The 27,818-nt window shown below is 41.3% G+C and overlaps 1 protein-coding gene across 5 annotated transcripts in view; it reads left to right on the forward strand.

The window, feature by feature from the left end:
• The window catches only part of LOC105830999 (ras-related and estrogen-regulated growth inhibitor), a 90,195-nt gene that overhangs the window by 30,438 nt on the left and 31,939 nt on the right, over positions 1-27,818 (forward strand). For 3 of the 5 annotated variants that reach the window (XM_036286934.1, XM_012670789.3, XM_012670791.3), the window contains 2 exons: positions 5,402-5,583; positions 12,648-15,127. In XM_036286934.1, the coding sequence (XP_036142827.1) occupies positions 5,402-5,583; positions 12,648-12,906 (441 nt within the window). In that variant the 3' untranslated portion in view covers positions 12,907-15,127. Of the gene's footprint in view, positions 1-5,401; positions 5,584-12,647; positions 15,128-27,818 lie in introns of those variants that run through there. The other 2 variants (XR_004963285.1, XR_004963286.1) reach the window with 2 other exon arrangements.

Consider the following 27,818-nt stretch of genomic DNA (forward strand, 5'->3'; position numbering starts at 1 on the left):
GGGAAAAAGAAGAGAGAGAGAGAGAGAGTGAGAGAGAGCCCCTCTTGCAATATCGATCACGAAGATCGCAGTATAGGTGTTCCACAACGCAGGTATAATAATAAACCCGGCTTTAACAAGGGCACGGGAGTTCAGGTAGGCGCTCTCCAGCGGAATCGGCCACGTAGGTAGGAAGTCGAGCAACAAATGGGTAGGTGGCTGCTGACTGGCTCTCGGCTAGCTCTCGACCTCGTCGACCGGCGCGATTAATACTTCCATCGCGCATTGTTCCTCGTCACGTAAATCTTGGGCCAGTCGAGATAAGCCCACCACGGAAACCATTTATAAGGCCGATTTATATCATTACACCAACGGCTGCTCCGCGGCTGCTCCGCAAATATTCTCGCGTCAGCTGATCGTCTTACCGTTTCTCCTCCTTTTCTCATAACCGCTTGGATAATGGCACGGCTAGCCACCGACCGAAACGAAATGGGGGGAATAGTTGGAGAGCTGTCTCTCCGATTCAGTTGTCGAGATTTATGGTGTCAGAGTGAATATAATATATATCGCGATAATTAATTCTGAACAATTGACTGCTCTATATACACTCGCAACTCTCGATAACAATTGCGTTAACAATCACGCAGCTTATTATTCCCAGTGTGATAGATTCGAGGAGCTAGGCTCGAAGTACCGATTCGTACTTTTCTTTTTTTTTTTTTTCGTCTTACCTGACCGATTAATTCCATTTCGATCTCCCGATAGAGGAAGGGAAAGTTGATTAACAGCGGCGGCGGTGCTGTTTGCCAACAGATGTTAGTTTGACTGTGCAACCGGTCGTACGTTGCATGTTTTTATAATCTACATACGATTATTCAGTCTATAATTTCGATATATGGGTCAATGTCTCGGGCGGCAATAAAGTATCAATCGTACTTCATCTCGTCTCAATCGCGCGGACGTTCCACTTTTAGTAGATTAATTTTTTCCTCCCACCGAGAGACCTCTCTCTCTCTCTCTTTCTTTCTCTCCCCCTTTTCTGTCCCTCTCTCTTTCGCCCTCTCTTACTCATCTCATTTTGGTTTGTTGTCATTTTCGCGCGTTTCGTTTCTCGCAATCTACATATGGTTTTGCGGGTCAACGGTGTGCGCCGCGTACCGCAATAAAGTATCAATCATACCGCCTCATCTCTCGGACCGGCCCGGCCGGCCAAGCCGCTCCGCTCCGGGATGCTGCGCGCCGCGTGGCGCCCAGGTGTGTTCCGCCTCGCGAATATGAAGAGTGCCGGCAGCCTGGTGACACACTTCCCCAATTCTCGCATTGTTCTTCATCCGCGTGCACGTACGAAATAAATCTTCGTACGACGGGGGGGGGGAGGGGGGAAGGGTGGGAGTGAGCGAGGGAGGAAGAAAAAGGGGGCTGACTGGTCTCCCTGGCCTCGTGACCGGCTCGGTAATTGCGATTGCTTTTCGTGGGAGGACCGGTAGATAATTGATAATTAAGCGCGCGCCCTCTTTGCCCCCGGCAAGGGGAGGAGGAGGACGGCGGGGAACGGAAGACCGAATATAACGATGCCATTTGGATGTACCGGATGCGATTGGTCGGCATTCTTTCTTTCGCATTGCCGTAAGCTATATTCTGAATCTTCTATCTATGCGATTTGCTTCTTTGGATATTATATTATACCAGAGAGAATTGAAAATAATTATATACATTATCGGCGTTGATTAAGTTTCATCTTACTTTGTTTTAGATCATGTTTCTTTAGAAGTAAACAAAAGATCGTTTACTTAATTGTAAGACGTTTTTAATTAACCCAAGTAAATCTTAATCATAATTACAACGAGTACGGCTAATTACAACGAACTCTCTTTGCTGGAATGTCTTAATTTAATATCATCTTATACTCGGCGTCACATTAATTTGCCGCGTTGTTGTCGGAAATTTTAAAAAATGTTTCTACAAGTCGTTACACCCGTGGTATGCCGACGGACGTCAATCGGTCTTCGTCTCAATGACGAAGTTACAGATCGGCATTGAAATTCCACTTCGGCGGGCTTATCTTTAATTTTTCAATGGTGCACCTGTGCGCAAACAAGTCGCGCGTCACACGCGTCCGAGTGTCTCTCGAAAAAAGTTATAAAGATTGCGTAGCCTTTCTTGTGTCTCCGAGAATAACGGTTAATTATATTGAAAAACAAGGAGATGAGACGCGGGCTACCTCGCAGAATGTTTTTAACGAATGCTCTTATTATGATGGGCTACATGTTTTCGAGGTGAATCAATTTAACAACTTAAGCAACAAGATTAATAATATTCTGTTACATTGTAGGTGTAACAAATGGACCGGAATATAAATAGGCCGCGATTAAATATCGATAATCTCTTGTTTTCTACTTGTTCGTTTGGGGCCAATACACCCGTGAACTTGATCTTTCTCATGTACACCGATCGTAGCGCGCGATTCAAAGTGTTACACGATAATTCAGTTTATTGCCTTGACTTTACTCTCCTCCACTTGGAACGACTGCTACTTGTTATATCAACCATAAGTTGCTGGCATCTCTCTCTCTTTCTCTCTCTCTCTCTCGCTTTCTTGCTCTCGCTCTCTTGTTCTCTCGTTCTCTCTTCTTTAGAAATGAACCCGGTAGGAACTCTGTCGTTGTAAAACTACGAGTAATAACACTGTAACTCATTGTCAGTGGCCAAGCAATAATGCGACGTCCCGCAGCGTCGGGTTGGTTGATGTCGCTTTCGTGGAAACGTGCATTGTCGCATGAAGAAAAGATACGTCCCGGGATACGCTGGGTCCACGTTCGCACTCCCGCTTCTCAGGCTCAATTCGCACCACTAGTATTTAGATAACATTTTAAGTATCAGATGTTTTATAATTTTGAGTTTAGAATTAATTATACAAAAATTATTGAATAGAAATGTGCGTAAAGTTTTCAATTAGAAATATTAATTATTAACAAGTTATTGTAGAAAACTGTGTCTTAATTTCAGTAGTCAACTTTTTTTTTAGTGTTAGTTGACTGAATCTGTTGGAAATATTTTGTTACATAACTACATCAAATACAAACAGTATTTATTCCGTGCTGTAATATTTTTTTTATCTGCCATATGCGTGAGTCGTATATGTTAAAAGTCAAGGTTTCGGATACCCGGGTATTCATTGATTATATGGAAAGCCATTTATGCGTAATACGCGGTCTTATAATCGAAAAAGCTTATTAGCCGACAGTGTTTGCATTGTAGGTAAAGGCGAATGTAAAGTCGTGGGATCGTTATCTGCGTCACGAACACGAAGAAACATAACTTTGTCGTTGGGGAGATTGTTGCTTATCCGCCAGGATCACGTAGGTGTTAAAGCGCGCGATTTTCGCCCACTTGAATCGATTTCGAATGGACAGTATGATCATTTTGTTCTATCCAGTGTCCTGTTAACTGTCGCATCGTTAAGAATACTGCTTGTTGAAAATTATAGTCTTTTTTAGCCAGTACGTTTTTCTATTGACCCAACAAATTCCTAACGACTCTCAAAATTTTTATGAAATGTTACGAAATTTTAGTTTTAAGAAATTATTTTGAAATTATTGATATTAATTTAATTTGTTGATTATTTATTGTGCTTTTTCTGTAAAAAGTTTTTAAAAGATACAGACAGAGTTGTTTCTATCTGAACTATTTACTTTATTATTCATCACTTTATTAATTTAGTGAAAAATATTCTAAATTTATACACACACACATATGTTATCGTATTATTTAATTAAAAAAAATATATATATAAATTTATGTGTACCTTTAATCAAATTTATTAACATCGAATCTCATTGCATCAACGTGGTCCAACTTAATTTTATTTCAAAGCCGTTCACTCTAAATTTGCCGGCCCGAAATTAAATTAAATACAAAGATGGATTTACACAGGCAAAATTATAAATGCAGATTGGATTGTCACGTACGCAGTTGCTTATTTGTCACGTTCAGCCGCGAGAAGACACGGTGTCAGTGAATAATTGCGGCTCATTTTCACGAAATTACGCGACGGGGACGCAAAGTGCATTAAAGGCGTTGCTTAATCAAGAGGCGTTCTGCATTATTTCATAACTGGACGAATCACGTCGGCGTGCGGCGGATTGCACAATCCACCACGCCGATGCATTCACGCGACACGCGCGAACGCAATTCCGGCATCGCGTTCAATTGCCTCGAATACAATCGATCAATAAATATTTATGAGCGGCTCGAGCATGTCTCGCGACGCGACTGATGCACGCCTGCCGACATTGATGACGCTACAGACAGGACGGTATATCCTTGTTCGAACAATTGAATTTTCTTGATCTTCCGAAGTACGAAACGTACGCCAGAGTAACGAGACTCTGACAATTTAACCAGAGTATCTTGATAATATGTAAATTTCGTAATCTCCTTATCTAAGAACTCTGTAATTCGACCATTAAATTACAGTTATCTGACCGCGCCTCTATAATTTAAAAAATTTTATAATTAGAGAGAGGTTTCACAAAAATTTACTCCTCCCCCCCCTCCATAATCTCGAGATTTTATTCTAAAAAAATAAAAATTCTTATTTCTGTAATTTTAACACACTTGTGTGTTTCAAGGTTTCTTAAATTATCGTTTACATTTATGATTAATTATACGCATCAATGATTCAGATCGAATTTCTGTTTGGACAATAATACTTGATACACGATGTAGTCAACATATTGAAGTGGAAATATCTATGATACTCTTAAGACGTTACAACCCTATGTTGCATAAAAGGAACGTGCTTACCGTTGCCGGCGTTCTCGCGGCGCTTATTTACGATCTCGTTACATGTGCAATGTTAATTCGACAGATTTGACCGTAAATAACGCCCGCGTGTGTACCGTACATACCCACACGGACCGGGTATATATTTATCTCAGTCTATAAAACTCATTCCCGCCGGATGTGCCGCGGTTTACGTGATGGCTGAAATTTACGAACGCAAGTTGTGGAATCAACGCGCAGCAAATTTTGATCGCGTTCATCCGGCACACATTTTTTTTTTTTTTTTTAAATAGTCATTAAAGACAATTTTATCCGCGTGCGTAGATAGATGCATTCCGGTGCGGAATGCATTGAAAACAGCATAAATTCTGAAATGCGAAAACGGGCAAATTCCTAAGGATTCGTTCGAGCTCCTAAATATTTTAATAATGTTCCGCAAACGCGGGCTCTTAGATGACGGAAGGATTTAAAATCCGAGATCGATTTCTACTCGCCGATAGCATCTAGAGAGACAGAGTGTCTTACGTTGAAACGCGCTGGGACGTCGGCAGATACGAATAGAGATACGTCAAATTTAAATCCGACTCACGATCCGTGAATGTCATAGCGATCAATCGTGTCCCATCGATTGTTTCAGGAGAATGGCTGCCTGTACTCGCACATACGGTGGGGTGAGGCCTTCGTCGTGGTTTACAGCGTGACATGTAAGCGGAGCTTTCAGGAAGCCCGTGGACTTCTCAAGCAACTCGCGGATCTACGCCTGCCATCCTATTTCACCGCCCTCCTGCTCGGCAACAAGAGAGATTTGGATCACGCACGGTAAGCGTAAATCACATATTGTTAGAAATATGATTAACGATTCTGCGCAAGGGGACCGGGGCGTGTTATACTCGGCGACGTCCGATGACAATCTCCCGACTGATATACGGCGAAATAAACCGCGCGCGTAAACGCGTGTCGTAAAAACGGTAACTATTAATAAATCAGTAGCGACATAATTTTTTGCCACCTCACCCGGCGCGCGTGAAAACTCTTCCGGTGCACCGCGTTCGTCGCGCGTACATTTGTAATTATAATTAATAATCGGAACTTGCGGAATTTGCTATTATATTACCGCAGTTTCCGTTCAATCCGCTGTTGAGTAACTGCTGACACTCTACATGATACTTGAACGCGGATGAATATATTCCTCGCCTTAATAAAATCAAAAGAAAAACGATACGACGTTCGTGTGTTCGTGAATAATGTTGTGCTTATACGTGACCCATTTTTACCGGCGGCCTCGCAAGTCTGGCACACTTGGTCGGTTGTCGTCTTAAGGGGTTCTCACACGGTTAATATTGAAATATCTCTCTAAATAATCTTTTTTTTTTTTTTAAATCAGTGATTACTACGATCGCTACATGAATCACACATAACTTGTCTAGAATTTTAATGTTGGCCTTAACTAGAGAACATCAAATAGTGGAGGAGGCGAGGAGCGAAATATTCTTCTCCCGAGGAAAAATCGGATTTGTCATGTAAATCAAGATAGCCGATTTCGCGCGCTTTATTTAGTGCCGAGGGTCGTGACCGCGACGCCGAATCCCATTCTTCGAATTGAAATTTATCGAACCGCAGAGCTCATTCGACTGCATCGATACGGATCGTATGAGGGCCGCCTAAGTGGCTCGCTCGGTGCAAGAATTACAATATCATTTCGCGCGACACACGGCTTCATGTATCGCCCTCGGCGGACCGTCGATTATTCGATCGCTCCTCTTTTTCTCCAAGCGTCGCGTTTTATCCCGGCCGATCGTACACGCACGCGCGCGCGCGTATAGATACGTGTGTGCCCCGCATTCTATTAATCCCGCACTTCACTTTCCACCTGCGAGTAACAGGATCCTCGCCGGCCGTTCTCCCGGACAGGGTGAGATTTCGCGTGCGCCACGCGATTTCTATATTTTTCTAGGTGTTCCCCTCCCCCCCTCGCGGCTTTTTACCAGGTTGTCCCACGGCACGATTTCGTTATCCCTTACTCAGCACTCGCTCGCCACATTCAGTTACGTTGCCCACCGCGAACCGGTTACTTCGTGGTCTCGCAGTGGAGGAAAATGAGGCACTTTGGTCCCTCATGTCCTCTGAAAGTTACAGCCCTTAAGTGTGCACGTAGAAGAGATTTATCGTTGTATTATGTAACATTCTTATATCCCCTCGGGCGTTCGACATTAATTCGCTCGTCCACGTTTTCTAAGTTATGACTTCATATTATTAATCGCTACGGGTTCTCGTTTTTTTTTTTCTTGCGTCCATACGCGAGCTACCGGAATTGCCGGAGAGCGCTTTTTGCGCGCGATGTTTTTGTTTGGAGAGGAGAGACTTTTTGCCGCGCGCGTGCGTGGAGTTTCGTTTGCTTTTTTTTTCCCCCTTGCCGGCACGACGCGCGCGTTTTCGCAAAAACCAGTTCAACGAACCGAACGTTCGATCGGCCACGCGATGACGGAGTATAAATTAATCGGCCGACTGGCACGTCAACTTCGGCGAGCGACTCATCCAAGTCGGTCAGGCGACCTGGACAGGTAAACAGATCTGGCGTGGCGAAATATCGCGTGAACGGTTTCTAGACGAGCGACGAACGACGCGGTCACTACCGGGTTGCCTCTCGAATCGGCGGCATCCGATACTGACACTGCGGTCTGCGCTAGATGCCACGTGTCACATTTCACGTATTGCCGTCGATGATCCGGCGGCGGTTCGACAAGTATGCGGATAAATGGATATCGCATCGAGGGGGCTTACCGATCGTCTTTCTCTCGCGGAGAGAATTTTCTCTTAGAATTTATTCTCAAAATCATGGCAATCGTGAAACAACCTGGACTTCGAAGATTTTTACTATACCTTTAGTGAAATTTAATGAAATTTGGTTACATTTTAGTAAAATTAAAAAAAAAAATCTATTCTACAATAATATAACACAGTTTAATTAAATTTTAGTAAAATTTTACCAATCGTATGTTATCGTATAATTATCATGATTTTGAAAGTGAATTCTAAAAGAAAATTCTTTCCGTATATGAGAAAACGATAAGAAACGAGAAGATAATTGAGTTGTTGTATAAATTTTTTTCGATTTTATATCGCGCGAGTGTAGATTTCTCAAGAAATAAAATCAGCAATTCAGATCTTCGGAGATATTTAAGAGTTCGAGAATTAAAAAATTTCTACTGTAAGATTTATGAGACACATTAGTCTGAAATTCATAAGAGAAATATCGATCTCTCCTTAGGATGATGAGTATCATTTAGCAAACTAATCTTGCAGTTGTTATCGATGATCAGCTGTTATATAAAATAATATAACATACAACATATAATTTCTTTTTTGACAAATAACGTGCCACGTCAAGCGAAAAAAAAAACATGGAAAAATGTTACTTTGATAAAAACACGTGGCACAGGAGTGGCTTGCGTGCGGTTTCTTGGGCGCTAATACATCTCGTCGCATTTAATGCTATCAATCGGTCAATAAAGTGCATCATCGACGTTGCGTGATTCGGGCGAGAGAAAGCTAGGAAAGACAAGTACGCGTTCGTCATTTTTTTGTTTGTAACTTAATAAAGAGTGGCGGCTCATTTAGCCTTGTTGGATTGATTTTTCCTTTGCTGCGGTTAAAATTAACAGGACAATGATACGCGCGTAAATAAATATTCGAGTTCTTCGAGAATGTTGTTGTGAATTTACCTGTGTGGAGAAAGATGGTTCACAGATAAAATTATATTATTTTTCATCAACAAATAAAATTACTTAGAATACTGAAATACACGAATAAAAAATATTTACAACTAATATTGTATTAATATAACACTTTTTTAAATATAAACAGTATCAATATATAAAATTTTATTATTAATTAAGTGAAACGTTGTTGAACAGATTAACATTTCTTTGACATGCTCGATAAAGCCGCAAGATAATCTCTATTTTGATTCTTCCCGCTAATGAATCGTCTTCATTATCGCATGTCACGTCGCACGCATCGCGAGGCCTCGTGCTGCCGATCGCGCCTCGACCGTTGTTAGTCGCGGAAGAAGCACGTAGGTGAACACAGAATCTCAGTTGCTATATCCCTTCTTCATTCGACGGAGAGGAATTTCCCGCGCGATTCCCGCAGGAATGCGGATCGTCGTTAACGAAGACGCGCTCTTTTTCTCGTCTTACGAGCGATCCTCTCTTCCACGCGCCTTTATGGGGCCTTTACATACCGAGAGAAATCTCACTGATGATCTAGTAACGACGGCGGCGCCGCAATTACACACACTCGATGCTATTATACATGATATCTCGAAAGAGTACACATTCGTGCCGGGACTCCATTCACGAAGGAATTCGAAGTCACTCGTGCTTTATCTTCTTTTAAATAAAACTTGATCCAAGATTAATATGTAATTATATGTATACACTTAAGACACTGTCTTATCTTGAAGTTATATTATTTTATTTAAGAATCTATTTAAATCTCCAAGGCACTCAGGGCTTCGAAATTTTGAGCAGAGATTGAAATTAATATTTTAAAAGAAAAATAATTTTATAAAATCTAACATTTTTGCAAGCGGCACTTTCCTCCCGCTCCTTAAAATGCTAAATACCAGATGGAAAAACGAGCAAACCGATCGAAATAGGCACAATAGAATTCGAGGCGCACTCTCGGCATTTCAGCCTCTGACTCACCTTTAGAGCAAACGAAGATGACGAGGCGGAGGTCGAGCGAGTTTTACAAGGTATATACGAATGCGATCAAGGTAAATAAAGTATCGTGCACTCTTTGCTGGGAATTTTGCGGAGAGTTAACAAAGGGGAAAGACGACGGGGTGCCTCGATAGCCACGAGCGAATACCAAAAATGTCACACAAATAAAATGTCACAGACCCCGACGGTGTTGCAAGCGAACGATTGGCCGTCGATCCGCGACGGCGATTGCGGCACTGGCGGGAAAAGAGCAATTCGATTTACGTAACTGGCATTTTGATGGCATGTAAGAGATACACGCTCTTCGTAACTGTCACGATTATCGTCGAGAAATTTAATTAAACCGGAATTATTCAGAGAGATCCATCGATCCCCGGGTCATAAATTACAGCGCCTCTCCTTGCGTGTCGCATGCAGAGAAAATGATCAATTTTAAATTAACCTTATCGGACGTGATGCTGTTTCGACGTGCGAGATCGCAAAATAAAATATAGTCTGTCTAAAAAAGCGTATTACTTGTGCGTGTTGTATAATTTCGAGATTTTAAGAACTTTTCTCAATTTTTTTATCTTTGAAAGTTCTTTAAATTTTAAATTTCTAAACTCAAGGCTTTAGTTTTCGAAATGCAGAATTTATTAAAGTTGAAAACTACATCATAATTTTCGGAGGAGTAAAATAATTCATTATAAGATTATAAAGTCTTAATAAAAGAAATTTTAGTTTTAAAAATTTTGAAAAATTTAAAGTTCTAAACTTGTATTGACTTTAATTTTTTGAAGCGAAGATTTATGAAAGTGTAAAGTGCCTAATTTCTGAAACACGTTAGCTTTTAGAAGGACAAACAATCTAAGAGAACAATTTCAGACAGGTAATTTTAGATAATTGCAAAGGTAAATTTGCAAACTATTAAACGGAGAAAACGCGCGAAAATCAAACACTCGAGGGGGGGGGGGGAAAGATCGATCCCTGAGGCGAGGGAACCGCGTCTCTCCTATCCGGTAGCCGGCGCGCTCGTCGTCTTAATGGAGTTCATAAAGATTAGAGTGAAGTCTGCTGCGGGGCTGGCGAGACCACTCTCCCGAGAACGAGTTTTCGCCACTTTAGATGCGCCGTCGCGTCGTTCGTTCGCGAATATTGCGCATCGATAACGCTTATCTCGAAATATCGCGACCGACAATCCCTCGCAGCGAGGCGCGACAAGACGGACTGGTTCGGGAGGAGCCACTCCTGGTTTCGATTGAATGTCGTCGGTTCTTCGGTTTCTCAGGCCCTGACTTTTTTATCTTTCGAATATTTATTTCGAGTATTTTTGGGCACGCACTTTCTTCCCCTTCTAACCTTTCAACACGAGAAATCTCTTGTTCTCAAATTTGTTTTTATTATCGAATTCTCGAAATCTTCTGATTTGCAATTTTGTTTGGGACTTCGATTACAAGCCTCTTTTCTCCTCTACAAGTCTCTTTCGCAAATCCACATTATTTTTATGGTGTGCCATCCGATGAAACGTATTGACGCGTTTCTCTTGTCTCGGGATACCCATCGTAAATATCTCGTCCGTCTACCGAGAATTGAGAAAAAGAGCGCGGGAACGACAGAAACCAACACCCGCCGCTCGTAAACAACGGTGTAGAGGGGAGGGGGAGGGATCGTCCCGTATATAAAATATAAAGGGAACAGGGAGATATTAACGGCCGCGAGCACGGCACGTCGGGCCTGTGCACGATCGCGTCTAATCGCTCGCCCTCCCACGTGCCCTCTTCTCGATGCGCGCTCTCCGAGGATCATGTGTTCTCGCGAATTTAATTGTCTCCATAAATATTGGAATCCCTCTGCCACACACGCGGAGATGCGCGCGCGCTCTCTACGCCGGAGATACAGCGAAATACCTCCCTTCTTCATCCCTCCCGTCTTTCGTTTCGAGCATCCGACCGTCCCGGACTTTTTTTCGTTCGCGCTTTTTGGTGTTAATTAAAATGCATAAAGCATCCCGTGGTCGAATTATTTGAAAGTTGAGCGTTAATAAAATGTCAAACTTGCCAAGTTTTCATGTATGTATATTTTAGGTTTATAGGACTTTATTTTTGAAATTAAAAATAATTCTGTTCTAAATTCACGTTTCTCTCGCTCTCTCTCTCTCTCTCTTTTTACTTTGAATGAAATAATATCCCATATATCAGTATAATAAACATGATGTAGGGTGCGTTAGAGATGTACAGAAATATACGAGAGTTAACAAAGCTCTTATTAACCGTAACGTCATAAATATCCTGTGGCGCCTGGCGGCTTCATCCTGGCGAAATTCCAGTGACTCCGCTTCCTCTCTTAAATGTATGGTCTTTACGGTCGCCGTTCAATCACCTCTCTCTCTCTCTCCGCGTGTCTGGTGTTTGCCAAACTCGTGGCATCCGTCGTCGGTCCGACGGTACATACTGTCGTTTCGTGAGGATTTAATTCCAGCCTTGGACGATCCCATTGACTTGGAAAGCGCAACGTCCGCCAGCGGTATAAATCTGCGAACGCCCGCAGCATCCGGTCCGCATTTCCGCCGCTCCCGATCGATGTTTCAACACATGATTCGAGTGTTCCGCGACATAAACCACTCCCTGTGAATCATACGAAATGACGATTCCCTCGGCCGACAAGCCGTGTTCCAAGTCTCCAATTATAAAGAGAGTTATAAAGCAGGAAGCCCGTAAATCTCAAAGTCTTTACGATTTCGAACTTATTAAACTAAAACATATTCCAGTTTTTAAGAATTAAAGTCTCACAGCTATTACGAGATAAAAATTTGCAAATTCTGAGATTCCATATTTATATTTCAAATCTTGCATTTTTTTTTTAAGTGTCATTTAAATCTAAATCCATATATTGTGTTTAAATATATAACCAACTTTTGGAGTGGGGATTTAAGTGCAAGACTTTCATTATGCAAAGTAGACACTTTGAGTTATATCGAAATAGTAACAAGAAATTTCAATACAAGTGACAAGTTATTTATCATTATTTTGATGTCAAAATGTCGTCAAACATGTTAAATAACGTCAGCTGGAAAAGTACTTAGTTGAAGTTTTGAATCTTTTCTTTAAATCTCGAACATCTTGAAGGCGCGTACACACAAGTCAAAATCATTAAAAAAAAAAATCGCTTCTGTTGCAGGGAAGTATGCGTGGACGAAGGCCAACAGCTGTCGCTGGCGCACGGATGTCAGTTTTACGAAGTAAGCGCCGCGGAGAGTCCCGCAGGAGCGGCGTTAGCCTTTCAGGCGCTTCTGCGGGAGGCGAGGTCGGTCCAGCTCCTGCGAGCGTTGCCGATCCGCAGGAAACTGGGCGTGCACTCGGTCTCGAGAGTCCTCGGGACGATCTTCGGCAAGAACACCACCAAGGACCGTAAGAAGAGGCCGTCGTTGAGCATATGACGCCTTCTATGCGCCCTCCTCCTCGGAGGACGAGATGAGCCAGGCAGGAGAACTGACATCGTCGTCCTCAGCAGCAACGTCTACTCCAATCGCTGACGAGGTCCTCGGTAAGGACGTAGAATCTCTCTTGTGCCTTCCTGAAGAAAGGCCGCCATCACCGGGATCGAGAGACTTGCTCTCGAGCGATCTTGAAAGCATCCCTTGCCGAGAGAATGATCCTTTTCTTCAAGCGTATTGAAGAAAAACGCATTTGCTAATGACAATCAAACTCCTGAGGTTCTGAAACATATTTGGGGACTCAAAACTCCGAGGACGTAAGACTGATTTTCTGGTTTTGAGGACACGCAGGGTCCAAGGTCTGATACACCCTGGAAGATCGACGTGCGAGGTCTAAAGGCTCTCTTTAACATGTGGTGAGCCGAAATATCCGGATTTCGAGAAGGTTTCAGTCATGGAGGGCGACATTCACTTTTGATAAAAACTACTTTGTGTGCTGAAGAAGAATATTTACGTGGTGTTCGTGTGTGACCCTGCTTACAGTGGCGGTAGAGAAGCGAATCGACGTAGAACTCTCAGAGACTCTTCGTGATAGGCACGACGCAAAGGTACTTCTTTTCAAATATTGCAATGACATTTTATAGTGATTACAAGTGACTGGCAAGTTGTTCCTGAACGACATAGTCCTTAGTATGATTTATCGAGAATGATCTTATGGTTGCGAATCGCCCCGCAATCGGTTCCGCGAGTGCAAATTTTATTATTTAGGACACATGCAATACTTGCATATCATTCGGTGTTTAATAAGTTATTACGTTATTAACTCTAAACAGTATATATACGAAAATAATGGTTTTTTAAATTATTTTTTGTGATTTTTATAAATTTAAACTTTTCGAAAGATGTATATATAATGTTTTCAAAACTCGCATTTTTTACATTTCTATATATTTTCCAGCTATCTTCTCTTATTAATTTTGATTTTAAAATTAAATTTTTTATTTTGCAAAAATATAAAATATTTTATATACCGTTTAGAGTTTATCTTTCTTTTTTTTTTCGATATTTCGGAACGAAAAAAAACCCGTGAGTCTTTCAAATTTAGATATTTCCACCAGGTAAAAGAAAACGCGATTCGATTCGATTTTCTGCCTATCGTCTCAGTTGTACATATCTGGAAGGTGTTTGCAAGCGCTCCCAGCGACTTCTACACCTTCATCGCAAGGCGTGTTTGATTCGATGACTTTAATGTTCCTAAAAAAGTAGCCTAAGTGCAAATAGCGCATACGTTCACTTATACTCTGCGGTGAGTCTCGAAGACTTGAATAATCATTAAGATTTGCATACGAGAGAGAAAAAAATAATGAGTGCGAATGTTAAAATCTTTACAGCCTATTAAAGGCTGTACTATTTGATTTGAGTATTTGATGTGTGATCGAGAACATTACGAACAAAAGAATACGAAACGATACAAATTTAAATCTTAATTATAGATTTTTCAGTTTTTTGCTTTATCGTTGTTTCGAATTTGAATTTCTCGCAGATCGGAATAAACAATAGGGAATAGCCATTAAATGGCTAAAAAATATTAACGATCGTTTGTGAATGAATGCCGTGTTACGTTCGTCGGTGATGACGAATCGATTATCGTCCACTTTATCGTAGAAAGTTTTTGCTAAGCTCTTCAATCGCGCGCGATGTTTTGTAAGTCTTCCTTTTTCTACGACAAGCATAGAGACGTACGATCGACTTTTGAGATTCGTAGTTCGTAAAACACTTTCAGAGTGCCTTCCGGACGACGTGAAGTCCGTTAGGCTTTTTTTTTGCCAGCAACTGACGTGCTTTTTGATGCGAGTGTTAACGAAGAAAAAGAAGCAACTCTATTTACATTACGTTTAAGAAAACGAATAGTTAACGAGCAGTAAATTAAACGATCCCTCTTCAGCGCGTCAGTTTCTAGCGGAAAAAAGGACCGTAAAACACGGGCTTTCAGAGCTGGCTTCCTCGAACCAGGAACAGCTCGGCGAAGCTACTTAGTGTCTTTTTTTTTTACGATACATTCCACTTGAAATTAGTGCCCCCTCTAAAATGTGTATGTATACATAAGTGTGTGAGTGTGAGAATGCGTAAATTCGATTCCAGGCAGATGTCGATCGCTGTATTCGAAGTGCTAGTCACTTGTTATCGAGAGAGGATAATAATAAAGGAGCGTCTTTTTGTTAAACCCCGTCAAGTCGATCTTCACCGTCCTCCGTTTCCCATCCACGTGAATCATCGTCGTTCAGGCCACCCAGGGTAAGTCATTTTATAACCGACGAAAAGTTTATATATATTTTTACAAGTGCAATGAGAGATTATATTATTTTTTAAGTATTATATTTAAATAATGTACCGAAATAGCTTTTATTATTTTTTTTTCTGTCAAATCTCTCAGCATGTTTCTTACGTTTGAAATTTATGGTTGCAAGCCAGATTTGAAATTAGCTTGTTACCGTATTGTTTTCTGTGAGTGCCAACAACCACGAGAGGCGTCACGGTCATACCTAGATTTCGCGAAAAGTCGGCCGGACAGTCTCGCGAGTGAGTTCAGCGAATTTCGTTAAGCGAATCGTCTCTGGCCGAATAACTAGCGATTCGGGCCAAGGTTTCGGGTGCAGCACGTGTTAGCCCGTCTCTCTCTTTCTCGGGTCGCGATACAGAAATAAAATACGGCTCCTCCGATGTATGCATTCCGTCGCAATGACGGCACGAATCGCTCGTGCCTCTCGACGGAAAAATGCAAAAGGAAAGAGCAGCGATGCAGCAGCCGGTGGCTCAACGGAAATAAGGGGTCGAATATCTCAGCGAGAAATGAGAGTCTTAAATTTTCGACGATAAGATAATCTTACCTAAGAAAGCAGTTCTAATGACTGCAATATTTACAGGCCAAGTCACCATAAAAGTGGAAAAAGAGAGCAGATTATAAATTGTTATATATTTTTGAAAAAAATAATAATTGCGACAGTAAAGCATAAAATACTCGCTCGAGATATCGATTAATTATTATAGCGATATTTTAAAAATTTCACAAAAATGTTTTTGTGAGAAATTCTTGTAATTTGTATATTTCCGCGAAAGAGTAAAAACAATATATTTCTCTTTTCCATTTTCTCTCTAAAATATAATGCATAATATCTCTGCAGACACTTTCGAAACGCACGATTTCGTTCGCCATATGTACTTGTTCAGTATCCAAACTAGAAATCTACACCGATCTTTGAACCGTCCGTATATCATAGGCGGAAAGACGCGGCGCTTTTCGCATACAGCGGCGCGAAGCGACATTACGAGGTGATAAGTAGGTACAAGGGTTCGAAACCTAGTCAGGGTTTAAGATTTCCGAGTCGCGAGTCATTCTAAGATTCTAAGCGCTAGAGAATTCCCCGTAGGCTGCGCGCCTCTCGTATTACCTTCCTTTACATCCGTTTCCCCCGGGGCACTACCATCTCCCCTCGTCTACGATCTCCTCTCGCCGTCTTCCCCGAAGACAAACGATCCGGCCGCACAGGTAGAATGATGCCCCGACGTCGTCGATTTATCGCCATGACGGTGTCGCGACGCGTGGGGACCGTGTCGCTCGAGGATTATATTGGTTCGCTCTGAACCCGGGTAATTCCAATTTGCCCGGTTTGTATTTCACCCGGGAAATCGAAACCTCAGGCTATCAGGAACTCTCTCTCTCTCTCTCTCTCTCTCTCTTGGTGCCTTGAGAAGTCAGGACCAAACCAATCCCACGTTTAAGATGGAGATATTTAGAAGAGACACGGCAGATTTTCTATTGTATTAAATTTACGTTATTATGTGAGATGCAGATGTGAGATCTTAATTAAAGATGTCGCTAAAAAGGGCGAACTTATAATCAAGTATTCTATGCTTGGCAATTATGACTGAGGAAACTTTCGTAAACTTTAATCTTGATTACATAATTTACTCTGCGATCTTCGTGCTTTAAATTGAATACGAAATTATCTAAATTTTTTGTTCGTGTGCAGCTTCTCTCTCTTTCTCTCTCTCACTTACTGCCGCGACTTAATTTTAATGTAAATTGAAACTTTCACCGACACTGGGCTCCTGCGTTAATCCGATAGATCAGCTTACAGAGTTCTTTAATGCCAAAAATAGAGTATTCGAAATTCTCCTGAATGTCAACACGTGAATTTTTAACAGCCTACGCTGAAAGGTGATACTGCCGATATTAATTAATAGAGATATAGGAGCGCATTAAAAGAAAGCACCGAATTAAACTTCGATTAGAACACCGTCTCTCGCGCGCGTACGCCGTGTTAACCGGGTGGGTGGCGTTATTACTCGCTAACGAGCGCAATTTAATCCGGCGTGGCGCGCGATATCGCCGATAACGATATCCCGGGCTTATCTCGCGCCACGCCGGGGAACTGTCTGCCTGCAGCTTGCCTGCCTACCTACCGGTAGCGCGATTCGCGAAAAATCGGCGGGTCGTGCACGGCTTTTTACCGCCTTAATCAGCCCGCCTCGCACGCTCGCTTTCGTCCCATTTCGCACCGGCTCCCACTTAATTAGCGATGCCGCTGGCGACAATTAGAAAATGAGATTCATCCGAGCACACGCTCGATGCCGCGGGGCCGACAATGACCGTCTGCCGATCGCGATCCCGACTTTCGACAGGGAGCGATAACAGGGAGCGGAACTTCGAGATCGAGGGACACGTTGGAAAGAGGAACGGACAGGGGCACGGGGAGAGCAGGGGGATCGATGGAAAAGAGAAACAGGAGAGAGAATCGCGACTCGCTATCGGCAAAAGGCGAAAGCGACGGTTTCCACCGGTGTTATCCGAGTTGCGAACGGTGAAAACGATGCTGCTTAGTCGTTGTGCCGCACTCGGTTTCCCCCCCTTGTTCTTCTCCTCTCTTGCTCGCGGGTCCCCGTCGTGTGTCGTCGGGAATAAATCCGTACCGCGGATGCTGACATTCGGCTCTTATTTCGCCAGGGGCCAGGTGATACCGGTGAATCCTGGGAGATAAAAGCCGGCTTTCGCCGAAAGCTATCGAGGTTAAGGTATGCGCGTTGGCGTCAGGTATGTAGGTACATTGCTACTCCGCGGGATCAATGCGGAATCGGAGATACTTACGTTATCTGATTATGCGCGAATTATGCCCGTCCAGTTACATACCGTCCCGGGTGATTGTGAAAACATGTCTAACGCGAGAATTAGATGACCACCATTCACGGTGGTAAATGTCGCTAGTCCCTTTTACATAAGCCTGTACTTACGAGTCTGCAATTCCTTACGTAAATCCATCTTTGTAAAGGATACCTCCCTCACATTTGTCGAGTGATATAATCTTCGACAAAGAAAAATTCGCGATTGTAAAGAAGTTTCTCGTAGGAACAAATTTTGTGTAAAATATTTTGCATAAAATATATTCAAAACTTATTTATAATTTTTCTTACAATTTAGGATAAGAACTCTATTTATAATGTCATGTATTAAATAACGGAAGCATTTGAAGAATCAGAAATAAATGTAAGATTAAAATGTACATGTATATGTCGAAATAACTTGTAAAATTATAAACAGAGCTTTACCGTGAAATTTGACACGAATTATAAATCTGAAATGGATCTAAATAATTGCAACAAAATATTTTATTTTCTTTATTAATAAAAAATCTCTTCGGAATTTTTTTTTTTAACAGAATCGCATTTTGTAAACCTGAAGTTTTAAAATAGTTATAAAAAATATTAGTATCAATTCAACCATTGTCTCATATATAAGCAAGAATATAAAATCTTTAGAAAGAATAAATAAATTAAACTTCAGCAAAATATTATACGTTTTATTTCAAAATATTGTAATAATTATCTAAAAAATTATTGTTTTGATAATAATAGTATTAAAGAATTTAATTCTTTGTTCGAGGATATTATTTTTTAATTTTTAATGAAAATTAAATAATAAAATATATTTTTAAATAAAATTATACAAAATTCACATTAGCAACTTATATCTGTTCGAAATTAACAATTTTTTAAACGATTTTATATATGTGAGACAGCGTAGATTTGAGGCCAATTTTTTTTCCATGCGATTTCGCCGGTTTCGCGGACTGCTTTCTGATTCGGGACAATCGAAAGTCATCGGACGTCCCGCGTCGGCGACGTTGCGGGAAAACGGTATTCCGTGTGGCCGGCGCGTACGCTACGCGTACGGCGATGCTCGCTCGGCGTCGTGACTGCCAAGGTCGTAGGTCGGCCCGCGCTGCACCTTGCACCGCCTTCGGAGGAAGGCGAGGAGAACCTCAGCCTGCCACGGCGGCGGCGTGTCTGACCTCGAGCGAGAGTTGGAAATTTAATACGCGCGCACGTCGCGGATTCTCCCCCGCGAGACCTCAATCGCAAGTCGACTTACCTACCTAGGCTTCGGCTAGATTATCCCTTAAAAGGGATCCGTGAGATCACCCGGGAGGTCACGAGGTTTGCACTCTCCTGTCGCCCGACGATCTGCCACACAAAGGGTTTACTCGCGCGTTAAGATGCGCTTGTTGCACACGACGTGTGTCATAAAGCTGCTTTGAGGCATTTTATCTCGCGTAATAATACGCTGAAAGATGATTAATATTAAACCGGCGGGGGCTGACAGTAACACGACCATTATGCAATTCATTCATCTCCCTTATATCTTCATAACGCGACGAAATCTGTGTCTCCCGATCTCCGCTCGAAATTGTCAGTGTCGCAGTGTCGCGGAGTCTCTCGCAAGACTTTTTTCCTTTTCTTTTTCTGAAATGTTCCACACTGCCATTACGATTATCATCCACGGTCATGTTACCTCGTCATTTTTTTTTTTTTTTCAATGGGATCGCCGATGTTAATATTCGCCACTCAAACCCCTCGGGCATGATCTTCTCTCGGCATACAACGTAAGTAGTGGCTGTCCACCGCGCGCTACGTAATATAAATAGATGTTCCGCGCGGCAAGTATCTTTTCGCCGAGGCGCGAGACGCGCGGTAACGACCCCCGAGAAATCCGAGATAAAAGAAAAAAAAGGAGAAAAAGACGCGCGAGCGAGCGGAGAGCGCTAATAGAACGGCGGCGGCGCGCGACACGGGAGATAAATATTGCGCTAAATCAGCGGGCAGAAGAACGGGAGGGGGGGCGGGTACGAATATTTCTAATTAACGTGAGGCGTTACCACGAAAGGCTTATCGCTTCGCGCCCGCAAATAAATACGCGACAGGTATATTCCCGCGGTGTAATGTCGCAACGAACGCGCGCGCGTCGCTTAATCGCGCGCCGCCTTGAGATTTCTTGGGCCGCGCGATGCGATCTTGGCGGATAATTAACGTCACGCGGGTAAGTGTAACGCATCTCGCTCGCAGTCCCTTCGCCGCTCGATCTCCGCCGCTTGAAACGCAATGCTCATCGCGGCTCGATCTGCAATGATCGTTCCCTCCATTCGACATCAGAGAAGCAAGAATTGAGCTTTTTTTTTTTTGAACAAATAAAATAAATTGCGAAAGTGTGAGCAGACTCATCTTGAAGAGAACGTTTACATTCAAACTTAGTGGTTCGAAGCTTTTCTGAATTTACGATTGTCACGTCCGAGGTATATTTAATAACAAGTTTCTCGAGAGAATGGCTATATGTATTCTTCTGTTCCCGAAAGTTATCATAATCCAAAATAAATGAAAAATAAATAAAAAAATTAGGTACAATATATTTTTACTATATACGTGTACATTATTGAAATATTAGTCGTTTAAATTTAGAGACGTAAAACTTATCGAACGGTTAATATTTGAGAAACTAGCGTTGCTATCGCAGTTGAGGGATCTAAGAATTCAACAGGCGCAATCCGAGCGTTGGTCTCGTGTCACATCTCAGAGACGCAGAGATGGTCCGATGATCTCTCCAAACATCTAATTTCTCTACGCGGGGATCTACGCGTTTAAGTCCCCGCAGCGCGCGCGCGCTGCCATTTCGAAATCCTAAAACGTGTCGACGACGCCCAGGAAGCGGCGTCCCGTTCCGACGCGCGGCGAGATTGTAGATCATCGCATTACACTCGGTAATTGGCTGGCTTGTTTGTTTGCGGCTCGGAGATTACGTTAATATAATATCCTTCCCGACTGCGGAGGAAGCCGCGGAGGTGGCTTTCACCTAAAGGCTCCACCTCGCGCCGCAAACTCGCTCGTAAACGGCCGAAGTTGGCCGTTTAATCGCGCGTGGCCGCGCGGGGCTTTAATCGGATGCCCGCTGAGAAGAACGGTGCCGATCCGCGAGATCAAACGGCGCGGCTCTGATTGCCCGGTAATTGGCCGCGCCATTGTTTGTCCGTGGCTGCAGGTAGTACGATTCCTCGTCGAAGATGATTGGCGTGCTTTCACCTAACTCCAACAAGCGCCAACTGCTCATTGTCTTAAACGCGCGCTCTCGCGCTTACACGCTTCAAGCCCCCTTCTTCTCCCGCCGCCGCCGCCGCTCGATCTATATTTGTGTGTACGCTGGGAACGAGTCGCTCGGCGTATCTCGAGAGAGTATCGGTAGTCGCCAGGACCGAGAAGCTAGACGTGCGTGCGTAATGCGGCAACGAGATGTAATCGCCGGGAGATATAATCGTGGCGGTATAATCCGCGGGGACGTAGTAATCTGAGAATTAACAAACCGAGAATATCGAAATCCAACGTTGGAAATATTTAAAGGTGCATATGCTTTTTTACGGGGCGATGATAATGCCTGCACTTTGAAGCGGAATCGTGGCTTCAAGGGATGCTGCTCGTCGAGGAACGTGTCGTTACAGATCGATGCAGCAATGTTCGCACATACATACACACACACATACCATGTTACAAACGCTCTCCGCTCGTGATACTCGCGTCCTTGGCGCGAATCCGAAGCAGATCGATTTACTCGTATCAGGGCGAGGCACAAAGAAGACGAGTCTTTTTTTGGCGCGCGGGGGTTATTCGCGGGGGAAACGTATGATTATCGTGATCCTGAGCTGCTGGGCTGGTGATAATTAGAGGCGATTATCTTACCGCCACCGGGACTTTTCACGACGAACAATAGGGAGCGATAAATAGCGGCCATCGTCGAGTGACGGCCCAGCACCGTCTTAAATCGGGTTAAATGAACCGCCGGGATTACGGTTCTTGAGATAAGTGAGCTTCCGCGCTAGCTTCGCCTTTCCTCCTGATAAGGGATTAGACTTTTTGCGTAAATTACTATATGCTCTTATCCGAATTAATTATCGCCGCTGAAGTAACTGTTCGATCTACTTCACTCTATGTTACGAAGGTGCAATTAGATACGACAAAAAGATATATGATCAATTTTATGAGAAATATAAAAATCTTTTAATTTTTTGAATTACATTAAAACAATTTATTTATAAAATACTACGGTATATTAGAATTTTTATGAAAACAAGGCGATAATTACGAGGCGAGTTCTACTTACGAGTTTAATCTTCAAATTTACGGATATACATATAATAATAAGCTTATTATTACTGATATTTGAAAAAAGCAGAATGTTATTTTTAATAACTATTTTTCTCTAACATCTTTATAGATTTTTAAATATTTTTCCAAAATTCACAGTCAGTTTATATCTTGTTTTTTTTTAAATTATAATATTTATTGCTTATATTGACATTAATAATCTTTAAATGTTTAAATTTACATGTATTAATAAAAAATCTTTTAATCTTAGGTTTAATAATTATAAACAAGACTTTTTGAGCTCGTTGGTAAGCGCCATTGTCTTTTTCTTAACGTCAGTCATAAAATAATTGCGCAACGGACCGCAAACTTAGAAATTACCAATGGCGCCAGTTATCTCAACGTATCAATTATCGCGAAGTAATTACAATGAAGGCCGCATGGGAAATAAGTAGCGAGCGGACGGTGACGTAACCTATTTAATTGCTTTCGGAGGGAAAAGCCTTTCAATCCAATTCTCTAATTCTCGCCGTCGCGTCGAATGAAAACGACGTGTCGGCACGATATATTGGCGACGATTTGTTTTACATTAGAGTCTCATTACTGCTGTGATTAGCGCTATTGAGAAGCGTGTGAATGTCGAAAGTACGAATTTCTCGTAATACCTGGGAACCGGAGCGAAATAGTTTGGTCATAATCGCGGCGAAATGCAAATCATTCGCGTGGCAAAATAGGAGAAGGCGAGACCGCCACCGTAATTAAACGCGCGCTTATTGGCGTATTGATTGCGAGTGAAATAAATTCGCGTCATTAGAGAGACCGCCGCGGCACGATTTTCCCGCGTGTGCGACTGCCAGATTATTACGTTTGACGCCATTTTTCTAGCTGTTCGACCGAAGTGAAAAGTGGCGATTCGGTGTATACGTGAATGCATCATTATAAATGTAAAATTAAAATATGAACTATCGTAATATAACGTAACGAACACTGTAAAAAATTTTTGTAAAATTACAATTATAATAGTAGGTAATTTTGAGACCAACTACAATAGTTGTAAATTTTTATGTGTATGTAATTTTGTATATAAATTACGCAATAATTTCTTAATTTGTTTTTTTACACTTGTGTATACACCGTAAACAAATTTATGACATATTAAATGATTTTTACTCGTATACTGCAAAATTATAGGCACGAGAAAATTTACAACTGTTATAGTTGGTCTCAAAATTACCCACTATTATAGTTGTAGTTTTACAAAAAATTTTTACAGTGTAAGTAATATTTTGATAATTTAATAATAAGAAAATATTTAAAAAACGCAACTTATCTAGCAATAATGATCAAATTTAATATTATTTATTATAATATTAGAAAAATAATTTGTACATTTCTCGAAGAATATTATTACATTCACGAATTGTATTTAGACTAATCACTAATCATTTTTGATGATCTTTGTGTAGTTCATGTTAGATTGTAGGGTAAAACTTTATTTATTTATAATTATATATATATATCTATATATATGCTAAAACTATATATTTTTATGTATATAGGTGTTTTAATTTTACACATGTGTGTTTATTCCAAATTTTTTATCGTTTTTACATGACGTATAAAATTATGTTTTATATTCTGAATTTAAATGTGAATTATGGATCTAAAGTGGACTTAACATGAACTTAAATTAGTAAAAGAATTCTGTATTTACTTCGTAAATTATTTGACACATTTTGCCTTCTTTGTCTTATGCTTTTTTTTTACAATTTAGTTTTATAGACTTTTGAAATCGAAATGTTTACCATAGTCAATTAATTGTGAGATTTATGAATTCAGTAGCTTAGAGTTAGAGTTAGAGGATCGGCGGGCGTCGATAATCCGGACATACGATTCTCTTGTCGCGACAACTCGCGGGATTAAGGACGTTAATTGGAGCGTTAGCGAAAAAGTCGTCCGTTTAATTTTACCTCGCGCGCGACCTGCTTTTCTTACCCTATAAATTTCTTGCTTACGCGGGCGTTTACGGCAAATCTCAACTCGGGGAAAAAAAACGACTACACCGTATCGCGCAGATAAAACGTAATATCCAGATTTGGATGCACAAATGTAACTTACGAGACATTTTCTTTTAAATAAAAAAAAAAAACAGCGCTAAAAAAGAAAAAGAGGAAATACGAGGGTGTAAGAAACGCGGATGTAAATCTTATCGGATACGTTACTTTTTGTAGCTTTTATTTTATTACATGTTAATAATATATATTTTCTACTCCTTATTTTTCCCCTAAAAACGTATCTTCTTTTCCCATTTTATCGTATCTCGTAGATCAAATTAAAATTGATTTATTACAAAAAAAAAAAAGATTGTCGCCCACAGACCTGATCGGAAATATCGCCTATGCTGTAAGTTGGGAAATGTACTTTTATGGCTTGTCGTGTGCGGTTAGGAAAAGTGATGTCGGAATGATGGAGTAACATGACGGTACCGTTTCCATTGTGCACGACACGACGTATGCTTTTATTGTAGCCTCCGAATAGGCAAGGAACGGTATAATAACGATAAGAATCGAATGAGTGGACGTTTTAAGCGCGATGCAGACGATACAGACGCACTCAATCATACCGTTTTGAGACTCGTTTCGGAACGAGGCTTCTTCTCTCGATGGTGCCAAGTCGTCAGACATCTAAGAATACGAACGGTTCTCGTCGGAGGCGCTCTCTCTCCTCCCTCGGCGCACTTGGTAGATGGTAGATTACGCAACAGGTGCATTGTCGAATGCACCGGAAATGTCTTTGTTTCGAAAGAGCAGTAGTGCTAATTGTGTTGTAATGTATCTGCTTGAGAGTTAGGATTTTATCTCGAGAAGATAATAATAATAATTTTTGTAGGCGTTATTACTGTGCTGAAATTATGATTTGAAAATATTAAAAACGTATCACAGCTTTAAAGAAATTTAATTCGCGTACTCTATGATTTTATTTTTCTTCGTGTATGTATATGAACAATATATGTTTTGACTTTTATGATTTATCATACTATAAGAAATATCATTTGAATTTATTTTAAGAAATTGCTTTTAGGAATTTAAGAATTCTTGAATCTTGAAATAAATTCTCTTTTAAATTACATAAAATAACATATGCAAATGTTTGTAAAAAAATTAGCAGTAAAGTTGGATAACAATAAAATGGAAATTTGTACAGAAGAAATTATGAAATAGCAGGGACATGTAAAAGCTTAATTTGGAAAATTTAATATTTTTATATAGTTAGAGGATTTCTGTTTCTTAATATATAAATTTTGATTTTTATTTATCAAGATATCACATAAGAAATGTAATTACGTGTTTCAGGTCATAATTTTTTTGGAATTCTAAAAGAAAACCGTTTGAGTAAAGTAAATCTTTATTCAAATTAAAATAAAATTATAGACATTAGCGAAATAAACTTCATAAAAAAAGAACGGATGCAGAATGCAAAATACAGAGTATAATATGAATCCTGTAGCAATTTGATCGAATTCGCTACTACATTATTTGCGCGGAGAAAATTATGAAACAAGAGAGAAAATTTAAAACTGACATTAACAACGCACGCATTTGAACGTACATATAATACGAGGAAGAAACTGGCGATTCGCATGAGCGGATTCGCAAGCAAAAAGTTTTTCGGCACCGCCCTTTCGCCGATGCCGATCTTATTGTCCCGGGTTCGAACGCGCGGTGGCGGTTTCTACCCCGCGGCCGCGCGCGCGTTAATGCGATTTCCGCGTATTGTCTTTCCTGTGCGCGAGAGAGAGATTGCTTGTTCTTGCAAAAGCCAGCGCGAGCACGCCACCTTATGAGATCGGCATAAGATCGCGATTATATTGTTACCGTAGTCGTATGTACATATACTCGCGAGAGCAGATTATCCATTATATCCGTCGGATAAAATAGAGATGTATTGTCCTTATAATCGCGGCAAGTTATGTATCTGCAACAGAAATCATTAAATAATTATGTTGTCTCATTTCTGGGCTCAAGAAGAAAATTCTTTTTACAATAGACACGTGTGTTGATAAATAAAATTCACAAAAGAATCACACATATCTCGAGTTTAAATTTAACTTCTTAAAGCAGTAATTCTTAAGGATATTAGTCCAGTCCATAAAATCAATTTTGCTCATATCAGAAGTTAAAAATCTTTATTACTTGTTGCTTGTTGCTGTGGATTGTAACGTAAAAATCTGGGCAGGAGAATGACCGGCCGAGATTAGAATTGTATATAGAAACTTTCGGATATCGATACAGGAACGTCAATTCTCCTTACAGGGGTCACATAATAGCCGAATCATTCCGTTAGGTAATTAGCTCTGCTAAACGATGACAAATGTTTGCTGCGTCGCGGTGGGCCGGAATATAATGTAACTGTACGAAGGAGTGAGGAGTCGTTCTCCAACTCAATTCTAACGGTTGAAATGGATCCACGTCTCGAGCGGATCTATGAGTACGTACTCCCGAATCAATGGGGAAAGAGAAGAGACACGAACGATCGAAGACGCACGTGGTCCGCAACTGTCCCGACTAAAAACCCCCGTTGGCTCTTCCACCGCTCGTCAATTTTCCTAGATAGCTATGCCTGGCCTAGTCTGTAATCGCATTCCGGAATTATATGTAACCATTGGAGATCGCGTGGCGATGAGCTTCATATAATACAGGTTTCCTTTTTTCCAGTTCCGTTGCGCACGCGGAACGCGATCCTCTTCGGGTGTAAACCTGTTTTCGGAGCGGTTGCAACTTTGTGTCGCTTACCCCGATACCTCTTTTGCTATTATACGTACAGTATATTACCGTGGACACTGCATCTTTCATTGCTAATCGTGAATTCATCACTAATACATAATTTGCTTTGTTTACGTTTAAAATAAATGATCGATTTCTCTAGCACACGTACCGACGAAAGAGATTGATTCCGCGTTTCTCAAAGAGTCCTACGTAATCGCACGCGCGACTGGCGTGAAGCGCCCCGTGTATCGCTTATAAAAATAACGCTCATCGCTTTCCAGCTGGATCCACTGAAGCGTCGCGTATACGGTAGGGTTAATCACCGACTCTCGCATCGCGTGAAATCGTATACGATACGACGCACACGCCGTGTATTTACGCGTGACACGTACAGGGTGACAATCGGAAAGTTGCTGAGACTAAATAGCTGTTACTTTGTAATAATATAGGCAGAGTTGAATGAACGAAACTATACTATAGAAAACATTTGTAATTCTATTGGAAATAATATAAAACACATATGTGTGCACGGATAATGATTAAACAATGTACATACACGAAAAATAAATATAGGCAGAAGAGTCAAGCAATTCGACTGATTGCAGTCGAATACACGTGATACGTGCTTTCGAAATAAATGTCGACCATCTGAACTTGCATAACAATCGAGGCGCTTCTGAAAAACTA

The sequence above is a fragment of the Monomorium pharaonis genome, chromosome 5 (genome assembly GCF_013373865.1).
Source record: "Monomorium pharaonis isolate MP-MQ-018 chromosome 5, ASM1337386v2, whole genome shotgun sequence".
In the NCBI taxonomy this organism is placed as follows: Eukaryota; Metazoa; Arthropoda; class Insecta; order Hymenoptera; family Formicidae; genus Monomorium; species Monomorium pharaonis.